At 41.8% G+C, this 17,542-nt stretch overlaps 1 protein-coding gene across 1 annotated transcript in view; it reads left to right on the top strand.

Moving 5' to 3' along the window:
• The window catches only part of LOC104605774 (Glycine cleavage T-protein family), a 72,033-nt gene that overhangs the window by 25,238 nt on the left and 29,253 nt on the right, over positions 1 to 17,542 (top strand). Inside the window, exons 4-6 of the mRNA XM_010270662.3 lie at positions 8,554 to 8,627; positions 8,728 to 8,793; positions 9,056 to 9,120. Coding sequence (XP_010268964.1) covers positions 8,554 to 8,627; positions 8,728 to 8,793; positions 9,056 to 9,120 — 205 coding nt within the window. The remainder of the gene's footprint in view (positions 1 to 8,553; positions 8,628 to 8,727; positions 8,794 to 9,055; positions 9,121 to 17,542) is intronic.

The raw sequence follows: 17,542 nt of genomic DNA, 5'->3' as shown, positions 1-17,542 counted from the left end.
AGTCCATCACCATGGGCTCTTAATGGGCCCAATATTTACACTAAATGGTTCTTGGGTCAAGCCACCATATAAAAACCCAAGGACTGTGGGCAGATGCAAGATTAGCCCATCAGGTATTACCCTTAATGGTCTTACACTTAACCTCTCAGCCCATAATGATCAAACACTGCCCGACAAGAGAGGACCTCTCCCTCGGCTGCAAGGTACAGTGCTGCACTCTCTACTCACATGGATCCCGGGAATTAAAACCTTTTGCAAACATTTTGAAACCATAATATATATATGTATATCTCTATATAAATATATTTTGCAAAACAAATTTCAACGGTTGAAATCAACTACCGGCAGTTTAGGTTTCCATCAGAGAGACTGCATCCCCGATCATTCACTTTGTCCGACAAAGGGGCTGATCCTATCACTATGATCATCCACTCAGATGAATTCTCGGACTGTCCCAACATACCCAGGTTTTGACCCCCTCTAAGGATCTCACTGATTGGCATATCAAAGACAACCCAATCCAACACCTAGTGTAGTATCATAATCGAGTCTAGGGGTCAGGTGTAACATTCTAGTTTTGCCCATCTATCTCCAAGGTCTAGGGCAATACTGGAATTCTGGTCTGGTTCAGGGTTTCAAGAAAACCCACACTGCATGTACCTCAGGTCTCACCCTGGCAGCTGAGACAAGCCACCCCAACCAACTTGGCGGCACATCAATGTCAGCCTTGGCAGGATAAATCTCCCCAGATCTATTCAACGGCTGTGAAGATTCTAAACTAACACGAGTCTCATATGTGTCCAGTTTAAGGGTATTACACAGAAACACACCATAATAACATGAATCAAATATGTACTTTATTCATTTACATTAAATGTCATAATGTACATCATTCTGATTGGAGCTAAGAGCATACATTGTCTAACATAGAATTGAGCTGGTCCTACATTAGTTGGTATTAAAGCCAAGGTTATAGGCTGTTATCATCATGGACACACGTAGTGGCAAGCAATATAGGGGTCGGCTGACTGATACACAAAGAGATTCACTGATTTCTACCCTTTGCAAGAGAGTCGAAATCCTTGAAGCACAAGTAAAAGAACCTCAAGAAGCTAAAGAAGAAGAAATTCAGCAAGAAGCACCTCTAATCAATGAAAGGGATGGAGGATGAAACAACGGAACTGTCCATGAAGATGATAATGGTGAAGATGAAGGATCTGTTAATCTTAGAGGATGACAAAGAGCTGCAAACTGCACAAGGGTACCACTTGCACAAGCTAATTGTGGTTAGGTGGTCTAGAGATACATGTAGAACAACTCAAAGGTAATGGAGGAATAACTGAGGAATTTGAAATTGGAGCGTAACTTATAGGGTTGTTTGTGATGGATGAAGGATCCAGACCAGGAGGAAGAGGTGTCATTGGCGTAGGAGATGGATCACAAACTCGCTTGCAAGAGAAGACGAGAAGATCCTGAAAGCTAAATTACTGTAGCCGAAGTAGCAAAAAAGAGAAGAAGAAGAAGAAGAGATGCTGGAATGTCGAACTGCCCTGCTCAGTCGACAGTACTATTATTTATATTATGATGTAGTACAATGATATAGGAAGTTAGTAGAATGCCCCTGATTAGTGATGGGACACCCAGATAACTTAAAACATTAAACAGGATTAGGCCCATTAACAAAGGCCCAGTACAGGACAACTTAAACTTAAGTATAGGCTAATAAGAACACTTATCAGCCGAATACTCATACATACAAAGACTTCAATCCAACACTCTCCCCCAAGCTAAGCATGGATATCAATCATGTTTAGCTTGCCAAGCATGTCCCTAAACTTTGCTGCTGCCAGCCCTTTAGTCAGTACATCTGCAATTTGCATCTCAGATGGAGTATAAGGCACACAGAGTTCACCCGAGACAATTCTTTCTCTAACAAAGTGCCGATCAATCTCAATATGTTTTGTCCTGTCATGCTGCACGGGATTATTGGCAATGTTGATGGCAGCTTTATTGTCACAATACAACCTGAGAGGACCTTCAGCCTTAATGCCAAGTTCATTAAGAAGAGTTCTGACCCATAAGAGTTCAGCAACCCCGTGGGCCATAGCTCGATACTCTGCTTTTGCACTTGATCTAGCCACTACATTCTGCTTCTTACTGCGCCATGTGACCAGGTTTCCTCCCACAAATGTACAGTAACCCGATGTTGACTTCCTGTCTCCAACAGACCCAGCCCAATCTGCATCAGTGTAGGCTTCAATTTCAATTCTATTGTTTTTCCTGAAGAGAATTCCCTTCCCCGGGCAAGTCTTCAAGTACCTGAGAATCCTTTCAACTGCTTTCATATGAGGGATCTTTGGAGAGTGCATAAATTGACTGACAACATGCACAGCATAAGCAACATCTGGCCGAGTGAGGGATAAGTATATCAGCTTCCCTACCAATTTTTGGTATCTCTCTTTATCACAGTAGTCCTCCCCTACTGATTCCTGTAGGCCATGATTTTGTTCCATTGGAGTATCTGCTGGCCTGCACCCCATCATGCCTGTTTCCTCTAGGAGGTCAAGAACATACTTCCGCTGACATATGTAGATTCCCTCTCTTGACCTGGCAACTTCAATCCCAAGAAAATATCTCAAATGACCCAAGTCTTTGATCTCAAATTCAGAAGCTAGAAACTCCTTCAGTCTTTTTATCTCTTCCAAGTCATTCCCGGTAATTACCATATCATCCACATAAACAATGAGTGCAGTAAGTTTGCTATCCTGTCTCCTTATGAACAAGGTATGGTCTGCACCACTCTGAGTGTACCCCACTTTCTTCATGGCCCCACAGAGCCTCTCAAACCATGCAAGGGGAGATTGCTTCAACCCATATAATGCTTTCCTCAGTTTGCACACCTTTCTACTAAAGTCATAGCCTGGTGGAGGTTCCATAAATACCTCTTCATGAAGGTCACCATTTAAGAAGGCATTCTTCACATCAAGCTGATGAAGTTCCCATGAAAAATTTGCTGCTAGTGACAATAGAACCCGGATTGTGTTGAGCTTTGCTACTGGGGCAAAGGTTTCTTTGTAGTCAATCCCTTCTTTCTGAGTAAACTCCTTTGCCACAAGTCTGGCCTTGTACCTTTCAATGGACCCGTCCTCCTTGTGCTTTACAGTAAACACCCACTTGCACCCAACAGTGGTCTTCCCCTCTGGCAGATCCACTAATTCCCAAGTTCTTGCTTTCATTAGGGCTTTCATCTCTTCATTCATAGCTTCTTTCCACCTTGGATCAGACACAACCTCTGAGTACCTAGAAGGAACACGCACAGAGGAAAGAGCAGACACAAAGGAGTGATAGGCAGGAGATAAATGTGAGTAGGAAACAAAATCAGCAATGGGGTGCCGGGTGGTGCAAGAGCGGATAGGCTTACGGAGAGCAATAGGAAGATCCAAATCAGAAGTACGAGAGTTGAAATTACCTTGGATTGTAGAGGCAGATTGATCCGAGTCCAACTGGTTGCTGTCATGAGGTTGAGGGCTCCTTTTTCTTCTGTTGTATGTAAGTATCTCTTTTTGTTGCCTACCGGAGCCTTCAGGAACATCTGCAGCATCAGGAGAGGTAACTGGCACAATGGGAGCCTCACTGGGTTGACCCGGAATGTCACAACAAGGAGTAGGAGGAGAGGATGGAAGACCCAAGGCAGATAGGGGAACAAAAAAGGAGGGAGAATGAGAATCCTCTTCCATCCCACTAGTCTCCCCGTGAAGAGGATTCTGAGAAGACTGAAAATAGGGTTGAGACTCAAAGAAGACCACATCTCTAGTGACATACTTTCTCTTGGAGACAGGGTCATAACACTTGTAACCCTTTTGTGTAGGAGAGTACCCCAAGAATATTCCCTTTGTAGCCTTAGGATCCAGCTTGGTCTTCTTTGGATCCTTCACATGTATGAAACATATATAGCCAAAGACCCGAGGAGGAAGGGGAAAGTCTGGAAGAGTGGGGCACAAAACAGAGAAAGGGGTTTTCATACCCAACACCTTAGATGGCATCCGGTTTATTAGATATGATGCAGAAAGTACAGCTTGAGACCAGTATTGCTTGGGGACTTTGTGCTGGAATAGTAAGGCTCGAGCTGTCTTCAATAGATGTCTATTCTTGCGCTCAGCAACCCCATTCTGCTGAGGAGTATAAGCACAGGATGACTGATGTAGTATGCCAGCATCTTCAATGAATAAGTTCAAGGATTTTTCAAAGTATTCAACAGCATTGTCTGACCTGAATTGCTTAATCTTCTTATTAAACTGTGTTTCAATCATCTTGCAAAATGCCATGGTTATCCGTGGTACTTCATCCCATCCTTTTAACAGGTAGATCCATGTACAACGAGAGTAGTGGTCAATAAAACTGATAAAGTACCGGAAGCCATCAAAGGAAACAATGGGTGAAGGGCCCCAGACATCAGAATGAACCAAATCAAAAGGAGCACAAATTTCATTGTTGGAAATTGGATACACAGTTCTACATTGTTTTGACATTTGACATACTTCACAGGTTAGACTCTGACTTGGAATGCCCTTAAACAATTCGGGAAACAACATTTCTAATGAGGAGAAAGACACATGACCTAGCCTAGCATGCCAAAGATGCAGCTTAGCTATTGACTCCACACTTTCCGGATTACTAGCAGCAGATGCTTGTAAGGCTGAGCCGATGTCTGCATCAAGGTAGTAGAGGCCTCCATACTCATGACCGCACCCAATCGTTCTCCTTGTCAATCTGTCCTGGAAGACACAATGAGTAGGAAAAAAGGTTATACTACAATTCAAATTTTTGGTAAGTTTTGAAACAGACAAAAGATTTGAGGTAAGACTGGGAACATGTAAAACTGATTTAAGAGAGAGGTCCTTGCTTAGGTCAACAATTCCCTTTCCAGAGATAGTGGAGAAAGACCCGTCAGCAACTCTCATCTTATCCTGACCAGACAACAAATGATATGAAGAGAATAGGGAAGACATATGTGTCATATGGTCAGTAGCACCAGAATCAATAACCCAAGAAGTAGAGTCAATAGAGCCAGTGGCACTGAAGGCAGAGGTTGTACCTGATCTAGCAAGAGATGTAGAAGCAAAAGAATTATTTCTTAGACGGGCTAATGCCCTGCTAAGGACCTCAACCTCACTAGCAGTGAAGCCCAAAGTACCAGTTCCAGAGGAATCAGCAACCTGTCCCATAGGAGAAGAAGACACTGTTGGTGTATTTTGTGAGTTGTCATCATTGTTGTTGGTGACAAAATTCCCACTTGCTGCAGGCCTGTTATCTCTAGAAGAAACATCTCTGGGTATTGAAGACATCTTGACTGCAGCCACTGTGTAGGTGACACTGATTAAGACTAGCCGAAGCAATTCTGAAGGTTCTGAACCAGTTCTGGAGCAGATCTGATTAGCTGAAATGATCACAGCAGGTTCTGACAGCACTCGACACAGTTTCAGACTTGCCGAGACTCACAGTTCTGAAACAGTTCAGTTACAACAGCAAGCAAGGAGTTCTGGGATGGTAACCGACCTGAAGCTAAGGGTTCTCAACTATTGTGCTATGCAGACTCCACTTGAACTTCGAGTACTGCAACTGTAAAGAGAGTGCCCTTCCTTGCGGCCAATACTAGGACTGCTGACATCAGTCCTCAGCTAGGGTTCACAGTGCTGAACAATCTGGAGCTGGCAGCTCCCTAGGTAATCTCACAGCAGTGGTGAGGGGTTTCGGACTGATAACCACCCTGAACTTGGAGCTGTTTGCCACATTGCTATGCTGGTAGAAGTGTTCACAGTGCTGGTAGAACACTAGATAGACTTCACTTGGGCTGAACCAAAAACTGCAACAGTTCGGGTACAGTAGCGAGTGAACAGTTCGAGGCTGCAACAGTAGCAAGTGAACAGTTCGAGGCTGCAACAGTTCGGGAAAGAAGCTAAGTCTGTGCGAGTCTTGCTGGAGCACCGAAGCTGCAACTGTAGAAGTAGCTAAGCCCCTTTCGACTAGTGCTAGGACTGCTGAAATCAGTCCTCAACTAGGTCTGTCCTACACAAACCTCTCTTAGTAGCCAAATAGCTACTATTTGCTGGAAATAACCTAGTAGGACATCTACTTCTGGGTCTTACTTCCCTTGAGTCCTACAACCAAGAGAAACCCTAGGTTCAAACTTGCTTTACTCTCTTACACCCCTAGGTCTTCACTGCAGCAACCCAGAAAAGGAAGAGAGAAGATGAAAAGACAGCAAGAGAAAAGAGTGTGTGCTGGCTGAAACCAGGAAGAAGCTAATGCTCTGATACCATGAAAGCTAAATTTCTGTAGCCGAAGTAGCAGAAAAGAGAAGAAGAAGAAGAAGAGATGCTGGAATGTCGAACTGCCCTGCTCAGTCGACAGTACTATTATTTATATTATGATGTAGTACAATGATACAGGAAGTTACTAGAATGCCCCTGATTAGTGATTGGACACCCAGACAACTTAAAACATTAAACAGGATTAGGCCCATTAACAAAGGCCCAGTACAGGACAACTTAAACTTAAGTGTAGGCTAATAAGAACTCTTATCAGCCGAATACTCGTACATACAAAGACTTCAATCCAACAGATCCTTCTTAGTAGTGGATGATGGAGTATCCTGTGATTCAAAATCATGCAAAACTGAAACAGAGGGTGCAAATAACTTGGTAATTCCTGAAAAGAAAGGAGATATGCTCAAGAAAAATCACATTTTGAGAAATCCGAATGCGACGTGCTAAGGGATCATAAAAAAGGAATCCCTTGTGGTTAGGGCTATATCCCATAAAAACGCACATGAAAGATTGAGCTGAAAGTTTTGAACGTTCATGAGGAGGAAGATGAGATGAACAAAGCATAGACACCCAAAGACATGAAGATGGGAAAGATCTTGGGGGGATCCAAACATCTTCTGACGAGGAGATATGTTAGCAAGAATAGAAGATGGGATACAATTGATCAGATACACTATTGTGCTAGCGGCCTTTACCAGAATGTGGGAGGTGCATGTGACTCTTGTAGAAGAGTCCTTACAACACTGAGAATGTGGCCATTCTTTTTTTCTGCCACACCATTTTGCTGAGGAGTGCCTGGACAACATCATTGGACTTGTTGCCATGATGTTTTAGATAAACCAGAAATTCTCCGTCACTGTATTCTCCCCTTGATAGAAGATCTATAAATGATAGAAGATCAACCTCTAGTTACTGTACTTTTGTTGTAGGTAACCTTGTGACTTGGAGGAGTGAGAAGCAATTAATAGTGGCCCGGTTAAGTATTGAAGCTAAGTACTGAGCTATGGCACATGGTGTTACTAAGTTATTGTGGGTGAACAACTTGCTCTTGGAATTAGGACTTCCAATGACATGTCCTATGACCTTGTACTGTGATAATAAGGTGACCATTAGCATTGCATACGACCCAATTTTACATGACAAGACAAAATATATCGAAGTGGACAAGCATTTCATCATGGAGAAGTTAGAATTGGGTGATATTTGTATTCCTTGTGTTACTTCCTTGAATCAGTTGTCTGATGTTCTTACAAAGGAAATGTCTGCTTTATAACACAATGATCTTTGTAACAAGTTGGGAATGATCGATATTTATGACCCAACTTGAGAGGGAGTATTATTTATGTTATGTTTTCGTGTCAGGAGGTAGAATAGTCTTTTTTGCTCTTATTTGTGGTTGCCCTACAAAAAGTAAGGCATGGGCCTCATTTCATTCCTAGACTTCATTCCTATTCTTGTACAATATAGGACCTGGAACAACACTCAAAAGTGAGTGTTACCCTTGGATATTGTTCTAAGTCCCACATTGCATAGGAATGTGAACGAAGGCCTTGCCTAGGAGGGCAGTTCTCATACTTGAGTTGACCCATGTTGGCACATGCGTCAACTCATGAATATTTATATTTTAGAAAGTTTTGTATTTTATATAAAATAATAAATATTTAATATAAAATAAAATATACTTGCATATATATATAATATAGATATAATATATATCATATTAAGTATATATAATACATCATATAATATGTTATAATATAAAAATATTTTGTAATTATATATTATATATTTAATAATATATTATAATATATTGCGGGTTCAGCCGGGCCTGAAGTGTTGGGCCCAAGCATGGCCTGGAATTTTCTGTGCTTGATGGGGGCCCTGGCCGGGCCTGGAAATTTGCAGGTTGGGCCCCCTAGGGGCTGCAGCCCACTTTTGTCCTCCCAAACACTTTCTTCTCTTGATTCACTCTTTCACATTTTCTAGAAGATTAACTTACAAGATATAAATTTCCGAGAAATGAAGAAATCACCTAGAAAGATTCCATGTCGTAGTTGAGCATCTAGTATCTGATTAATGGGCAGTTGTCCAATAATATTAGCATAAGCTTGTAAATAAAGTGGTGACTACATAAAGACTAACTTTGGATTTTGAGATAATAAAATATGATTCAATTGATATTTAACACTTTTTCCTCATGACAACTGTGAGTTGTATTTACTTGCAGTCACTGGAGAAGACAAAATCCAGTTTCTTCACAATCAAAGCACAGCAAATTTTGAATGTCTTCATGAAGGCCAGGTATATTCTGGATTCTGATATTTCTTCTACATGATGTTCTGACTTCATTTGTATTCTGATCGGAAATTAGTCTTAAGGGTTCTTGATTAAAAATATGCAGGGGTGTGACACTGTTTTCGTTACACCAACAGCTCGGACAATAGACATTGCCCATGCTTGGATTATGGTAATGTTTGTCCAAGATTTCTTGGGTAATATTTGGTTTATCTGCACAAATACTATGTTAGCAATTACTTTGAAGGATCATTTATTAGTGTCAGATACTTCAATGTTTAGTATAAAGTCCATGTCTGACACCTTTTTCATTTCATGTCCTTGACATATGCCATATCTAGATAACATATAAAAAGAATGTTCTGTTGACCTATTACTATTAGCAATTTAGTAGATTATGAATTCTTATTAGATAGTATTTGTTTTGCTCACAGAAAAATGCGGTGACATTGCTGGTCTCACCTCTAACCTGCAAAAGCATAGCTGAAATGCTTATGAAGTATGCCCATTAAGAGATCTTCCTATTTAATATGTGCACATGAATTGGATTTACTTTTCATTGGCTTTTTACATTTCATTATTATTATGATGGAGTTGATTTGCATGGCACTATGCTACTTTGCCATTTTTTTTAATTTTTCCTTAGCTCCACTTTAGTGGGGTCGTAGAAGATGAAAAGAAACAAGGAAAAAAATAAACTTAATTACCACCCAGCCTTGAATAGAAAAATAAAGTATGCTTTTTTCTATTTAAAATCAAATAACCATTTAAAGTAGTTCATTGGAGAGTTCCAAGAGGTTGCTTGGAGCTAGATTCGGAAAGTTCAGGTTCCCTCCAAGATTATTTCCTTTGTTTGGGCTGCTTGATGGGATTGGATTCAGAATGTGGATGTTCTGTTGGAAAAAGGGATGAACATCAGTAATATGTTCTGCCTATGTGCAGAGTCACCTGTGTCAGATGACAGTTTACTTATGCACTGTCCTTTTGCCCATTTGATTGGAGCCATTTCCTTAAGATCTTTTGTAGACAGTTGGTGTTTTGGCAGTGGCTGAGCTACTATCTTCTTGGAGAGTGGGTGGATTTTTCTGCTAAAGGGAGAATTTTATGGTATCAGTTCCCTTTTCTGCTGGGTTCTTGGAAGGAGAGGAATAATAGGGTGTTTCAAGGGAAAAGTTCTTCTCATGAGTCATGAGGAGTTGCCATGCAAAATGGAATGGTCTCTAATTTGGTGAGGTAGAGTGTTGCACCATTTTTCTGGTGTTAAAGTTGAGTCCTTTAAGCAAGATTGACTTTCTGTCATTTTTTATGTTTTTTTCACATTATACATGCTTTAGTGATATAGTATTTTGTAAATCCTCCTTTGTGGATGGACCCTCCTTAAAGTAATACAATACTGTTTTTTTTTGATAGGTAAAGAGTCATATTCCATTAATTCAAAGATTGGTTACATGAAAATCCCCTTAGAGGCACGAGGTGCTGCCTCTCCATACAGAAAACACAAAAACTACATCAAAATGTGCATGACTGTTAAAAGGACACATATTACAGTTGCACCCAGAACAAATTTTCCCTGTTTGTCCTTTGTTTTGCCAAAACATCAGCAAATGCATTATCTGATCTCCCAACCCACTGTACTGTTGCAGACATATTTCTTGTCAGCCATTTGAATTTCTTTATCTCATTCTTGTAGTCTCACGTGACATCCTCCGGATTATTTAATCAGTTCACCACTGTCTTAAAGTCCCCTTCAACCAGAAGCTGCTCCACATCCATTTCTTTTGCAAGAATTACTCCTTGTATTGCAGCTAACAGCTCTGCCCGAATAGAGTTCCCAACACCTAAAGGGTCAGAGTATAATAAGACAGCCTCTCCAGCCTCATTCCTTAGAACAGCCCCCAATCCAGAGGGACCCGGGTTGCCCTGGCTACTTCCATCAAAATTCAGCTTCAAAGAACTGTGAGGAGGGGGGAACTAGCTTGTCATTACCTTTATCTTGGATGAGGAACATGAAGGGATGGGATATCCATCACATGGATGCCCAAATCCTGCGGAATAGATAGGGCGAATTTCAAAAAAATTTTTCTCCCATCTTTGCAAAGAATCGAATTCCCTATTTCAGAAAACATATTTTCAAGGATCAATCTTGAACCATGAACCAAATCAGATCTGAACCAAAAGGGGTAGGAGGGAGGATATACCTGATACGGAGAAACAATATCTCCCAATGGAGGTGTTCACGCCCAAGGAAGGATCCAAAATCTGCTCCCACTGAAGATGACACAGTGCAGGATGGAGCAGAATCAGCAATGTTCTTCCAAAAGAACTTGACCCTTCACAAGAATCAATTGGATGGCTTGTGAGTATAGCTCCAACCAATCTTTTCCTAAAAGATTGGAATCAAGATCAGATCTTGATTTCTCCCAAGAACTGGAGATCGAACTAAAGGCAATGGTGGCGGCAGGAGAGAATTCGCAGGGTGCAGAAATCTCTCTTTCTGTGATTTTTCTCAGCTCTGAAGAGAATCAGATGTGTGTCTTTCTTAGGCTGCCGCCCCCTTCTTTTGTTAACCTAAAAGATCAGCTCCTAATCCAATTAGGAGCTGCTTATCCAAATCATATTTGGATAAGATCTCTCTTTAGGTGATAGGGATAAACCCTTATCTTATCTGCAGATTAGATTAGCTTTCTCCTAATCTTATTAGGAGGTTTCTAAATCTGAATCACATTCAGATCTGGACTCTCTGAGTGGATAGGATTAAGACCCTATCCTATCTGCTAATCTATCTCAGAATTCGCTCCATAATTAATTAAATAAATAGCCCAGTTCGAAATGGGCTTTAGGCCCATTAAGCTTATGTACTCACTTAACCTTCCAAATTGCTACCTAGTTGGGCTTCCTTGTAAGGCGTGGGACCCAAACATTGATCTACACATCAGCCACATGGGTTCGGCCCAGCCTTTGTTACAAGGCCTGGCCGAATACACTGTTAAAGACAGTGCACCCCCTGAAAAACCCATCTTATGGGCTCTATGGGCCCAATACTTACCCTAAGTGGTCCCTGGGCCAAGCCACCTTGTAACACCCAGGGACTGTGGGCAGATGCAAGATTAGCCCATCAGGTATTATCCTCAATGGTCTTACACTTAACCTCTTAGCCCATAATGATCATACACTGCCCGACAAGAGAGGACCTCTCCCTCGGCTGCAAGGAACAGTGTTACACTCTCTACTTATATGGATCCCGGGAATTAAAACCTTTTGCAAACATTTTAGAAACCATAATATATACTTTTATATCTCATATAAAATATACTTTGCAAAAACAAATCTCAACGGTTGAAATCAGCTGCCGGTAGTCTTGGTTTCCATCAGAGAGAGTGCATCCCCGATCATTACCTTTGTCCGACAAAGGGGCTGATCCTTTCACTATGATCACCCACTCAGATGAATTCTCGGATTGTCCCAACATACCTAGGTTTTGACCCTGGCTAAGGATCTCACTGATTGGTACATCAAAGACAGCCCAATCCGACATCTAGTGTAGTATCATAATCGAGTCTAGGGGTTAAGTGTAACTTTCTAGTTTTGCCCATCTATCTCCAAGGTCCAGGGCAATATTGGAAATCTGGTCCGGTTCAAAGGTTCTATTAATCCTACACTGTATGTGCCTAGGGTCTCACCCTGGTAGCTGAGACAGGCCACCCCAACCGACTTGGTGGCACTACAGTGTCAGCCTTGTCAGGATAGGTCTCCCCAGACCGATCCACTGGCTGTGAACATTCTAAACTTACACGAGTCTCATTAAGTGTCCAGTTGAAGCTAAGGGCATACAAAACTGTCTAACAGAACAACTTGCTACTGATAACCAATCCCTCCAATAGTTAGTAAAGGAGAAATGATCAAACAAATCCAGAGTCTTTAACCAATGTATTGCCTTGTACAAAACATTGTTGTTAGAGTCGGCTGTACAAGGGTGGTACAGTCCTTTTATGTTTAGTTATATATGTATTGCTCTGCTGATGTTAAATGAGGGCACAATGGTAATCCTTGTATATCATAGAACAGTATAAATAAAAGAATGGCCGACTAGAGGTTTTGAGATTTTTCTCTCTAGTTCGGCTGTGACTTTTCTCCTTTTCTTCGCTTTCTCCTTCTCCTTCTCTCTCTCTCTCTCTTTTCCTTCTCTTTCTTTTGATCTGAACATATACGAACATCTAATCTGAGTTTTATCATGGTATCAGAGCCACGATAATCAGTTCAGATCAGTTGTCTCATTTTCTCTCTGTTCTGCGCATTCCTCTCTAGGGTTTTGCAGAATTCTCATTGATATTTAGAGAGTTTTCCAGAAAGGAAGAAAAGGACTGGTCGTTTTCTCCTTTTGGGGGTTTCCATGCCTCCAATCAGTGCAATCGTTGTGGTTTTGTGTGGTTGGTAGAAAACCCTCTACTCGCAATTCGAAGAGGGCTGGTTTTGTGATGGTGATAGTGCAGACTTGGTACCCTCTACTCGACAGGTACATGATCCTCGAACTAAGTTGTGGTATGTAGCAAGTTTCTTTTATATGTTGCTGAACTAAAAATATTATTCGTGAGGTGTGTTGTGAGGGTTTCTAGTGCTGACAGTAAACGGCAACAGTAGTGCTGTTGCTAAAAGTGGTGAACAGTTGTGAATATTATTGCTGAAACAGTGGTGAATAGTTGTGTGTTGCTACTGAAACCTGGTACTAGGAACCCTAGTGGTGTTCAGTCATTCGTGTGGAGTGTGGTGATTTATTAGGGCAGTAGAGTAACAATTTTGTGGTACAACCTCCCACTGTTTTTTTGTGCAGTCATGGGAGACAGTAGTGAATACAAATCAAGTGTGATGGTGCCTTCTAATTATCTGAATGTGTAGATGACCTCTATAAAACTGAATGGTGAGAATTATGTCCCTTGGGCTAAGTCTGTTGAAGTTTTCCTGAAAGCCAAAAAGAAAGTGAAACATGTGAGGGAAGATAAACCCTCAATTGATTCTCCAGGATATGATGAATGGGAGCAGGAGGATGCTCAAATTATGACTTGGCTATGGAACAACATGGAGTACAAAATTAGTGTGAACTTCATGTTTTAGGTACAGCCAAGGAAGTCTGGGATCATGCAAGAAAACTATATTCTGGACAAGATAACACTACAAGGGTTTACCAACTGTACCAAGAGTACATCAATCTGCAACAAGGGAATCAGAGTCTTGAGGACTATTATGCCAGTATGAGAAATTTATGAAATGAGTTGAATGTTTATCATCCTCTTACACCTGATGTCAAAATTCATTAACAACAAAGAGAGCAGTTGGATGTGACCAGATTCTTAGTAGGGCTGAAATCTGAGTATGAACCCGTAAGGGCACAAATATTAGGTGGATCTGCTCTTCCCTCTCTTGAGGAAGTGTTTGTTCGTCTTCAGAGGATTTCAGTTGGACCCATAGAGACTTCCACTATGTCAGATAGGTCTGCATTTGTAGTTACGAGAGGGGGAGGTCGTGGTGGTAGAGGAGGTCAGCATGGACGTGGTAGTGGTGGTGGACCCATGTATGGTCGTGGTGGTGGTGGAATGTATAATCGTGGTGGTGGTCGTGTTGGAGGACGAGACTCAGGGCGAGCCCGTGGTAGGGGACGTGGTAATACTCATAGAAGGTGTACTCATTGTGGTATGGAGGGACATAATATCAACTTTTGCTACGATCTCCATGGCCCACCTTCAACTTGGGCGAATCATGCAGTTGTAAATGGTGGTATCTCAAGTCACTGATCAGATCCCCACTACATCTATAGATACTTCCAGAAAGGAGATGGTGAGTGTTTCACGGGATGAGTATGAGCGGTTCATTCAGGGTACATGTCAATAGAACACAGCTACCCTTGCACACATAGGTACGGCTTGTCTGGCATCCACATCTTCCCGTTGGATTATAGATTCTGGAGCTTCCGATCATATGATTGGAACTCCAGGTGTGTTTTCATCCATTTCTTCGTCCTCCACTTCCCAATCTATTACTCTTGCCAATGGCTCTACATCAGCCATATGTGGTGTTGGTAATGTTGACACTGACTCATTATCCCTCTCCTCAGTTTTATATGTTCCTAAGTTTCCCTTTAACCTGATGTCTGTTAGTAAATTGACTCAGTCTCTTAATTGCTCAATAACTTTTTACCCTTCCTCTTGTGTGTTTCAGGATCTCAAGACGGGGATGAAGATTGGTGGAGGGCATGAAGCTAATGGACTGTATTATCTTGATGGAGGTGGTTCGGCAACGACTCTTCAGTCATCTCTCTCCCCTCATCAGTGGCACTGCAGACTTGGTCATCCGTCTCTTAGAGCTCTTCAGTTACTTGTTCCGTCGTTGCATTGTCTTTCTAATTTAAATTATGAGTCGTGTTAGTTTGGGAAACATCATCGTATCTCCTTTAGTCCTAGAGTTGATAGTCGTACATTGAGTCCTTTTTCTTTAGTCCATTCGAACAACTGGGGTCCAAACAGAGTAGTGTCTTATAATGGTTACAAGTACTTTGTAATTTTTGTTGATGATTATTCAAGGATGACATGGCTTTACCTTATGAAAGAAAAGAGTGAATTGTTTTCTATCTTCCATAAATTTTATGCTGAAATTCACAATCAATTTGGTGTAAATATTAAAATTCTTTGTTCTAATAATGGCCGCGAGAATTTTTCCACACACTTTCAAGAATATTTGGAACAACATGGCATTATCCATCAAACCTCATGTACCTACACCCCTCAACAAAATGGGGTGGCTGAAAGAAAAAACCGTCACCTTTTGGAAACTACTCGGTCCCTCTTACATCAGATGAATGTCCCCAAACCCTTTTGGAGTGATGCTGTAGTCACATCTTGCTTTCTTATTAATTGCATGCCCATGTCTATCCTTGAAGGTCAGTCCCCTTTCTCTGTTCTGTTTCCCACGTTGTCTCATTTTACCCTTACTCCCAGAGTTTTTGGATGCGTGTGTTTCGTTCATAATCTTGGGCCTAGAATGGACAAGTTAGATGCTAGATCCACTAAGTGTGTCTTTCTTGGCTATTCCAGGACTCAAAAAGGGTAAAAGTGTTATAAACCTCGTTCTCGGCGTTTTTTTGTGTGTTCTAATGTTACATTTTTTGAATCTGTTCCTTTCTACTCCAGGTCAGATACTTCTTCTCCTCTGTTGCCATCACCCCCTCTTCCAATTCCTGTTGAGGATCCCGTTCCTCTTGTTTCGGTCGTGACCCAGTCTTTGTCTCCAGTGTAGCTACCTGAGAGAGGACCACCTATCCGGCAAGTGTATAAACATCATCAGACATCGGCTCCTCCCCTAGCTTCGTCACCGTCGACAAATCCGGCAGTTGATCCCACCCCAGCCCCAACTCCAAGTTCTAACCTTGATCTTCCTATTGCTTTGCAGAAAGGTAAATGCAGTTGCACTCTCCATCCCATTTCCAATTTTGTTTCTGTATCTCACGTTTCGGCTTCCCATCGATAGTTTGTTTCTATGCTATCCTCTGTCTCTGTTCCCAGGGATATCCCGGAAGCCCTCAATTCTCCAGGGTGGTGCCAAGCAATGGAAGAAGAACTCTCGGCCCTGACTCGTACTCATACGTGGGACCTCACTACTCTTCCTCCTGGTAAGCATGTGGTCGACTGTAAGTGGGTGTACACGGTTAAATACTTGCCTGATAGAAGTGTTGAACGGTTGAAAGCTCGGTTAGTTGCCAAAGGTAATTCACAGCAGTATGGTATTGATTACACAAACACCTTCTCTCTGGTTGCCAAAATTGGGTCAATTCGTGTTCTAATTTCTCTTGCTGCTATGTTCGATTGGCCCTTGTTTCAACTTGACATCAAGAATGCTTTTTACATGGTGATCTTCTTGAGGAGGTGTACATGGAGCAACCACCAGGGTTTGTTGCTCAGGGGGAGGGTGAGAAGGTCTGTAGACTTAAGAAGGCTATTTATGGACTTAAAAAATCTCCCTGTGCATGGTTTGGGAGATTTAGTGAAGTGGTGAAGAAGTTTGGAATGAAACAGTGTCAGGTTGATCATTCTGTATTTAGCTATGAATCAAATGCTGGGAAGATTCTCTTGGTGGTATATGTAGATGGCATTGTTATCACAGGCAATGACAGACCAAGGATTGACAGGTTGAAGACTTACTTGCATGATCACTTCCAGAAAAAGGATCTTGGCAAATTAAGATACTTCCTAGGAATAGAGGTTGCAAGGTCCAAGAATGGTATTAATCTGTGCCTGAGGAAATATGTTCTTGATTTGCTAGAGGAAATAGGGTTGTTGGGTGCCAGACCGGCTGAAACACCTATGGAACTGAATGCTAGATTGGGTAGTGATACAGGTGAGGAGTTTGAGGATCCGGGAAGGTACAAAAGGCTGGTGGGTAAGCTTAATTACCTAACCATCACTCGACCTGATATCTCATTTGCGGTCAGTATAGTGAGTCAATTTATGCAAAATCCGAGAATCCCACACTGGGAGGCAGTCCTAAGGATTGTGAGGTATTTGAAGGGTGCTTCAGGTCGTGGTTTGTTGTATAAGAGTGGAGGAAGTCTTGAGATAGAGGGATATACGGATGCTGATTGGGTCGGGTCCATATCTGACAGAAGGTCCACTACAGGGTATTGCACTTTTCTTGGTGGGAACTTAGTGACATGGAAGAGTAAGAAGTAGACAGTGGTAGCAAGAAGCAGTGCAGAGGCTGAATATAGGGCTATGGCTCACACAACATGCGGTGTGGTTGAAGCATCTACTAGAGGAGATGGGATACTCGATTGACACTCCTATGAAGCTATACTGTGATAACCAAGCTGCAGTTCATATCTCCTCTAATCCAGTGTTTCATGAAAGGATGAAGCACATAGAAGTGGATTGCCACTT

Source organism: Nelumbo nucifera, chromosome 1, assembly GCF_055504915.1.
Source record: "Nelumbo nucifera cultivar China Antique chromosome 1, China Antique-T2T, whole genome shotgun sequence".
Lineage (NCBI taxonomy): Eukaryota > Viridiplantae > Streptophyta > Magnoliopsida > Proteales > Nelumbonaceae > Nelumbo > Nelumbo nucifera.
The sequence above is the reverse complement of the archived record's forward strand: the minus strand, read 5'-3'. Positions and strand labels throughout refer to the sequence as shown.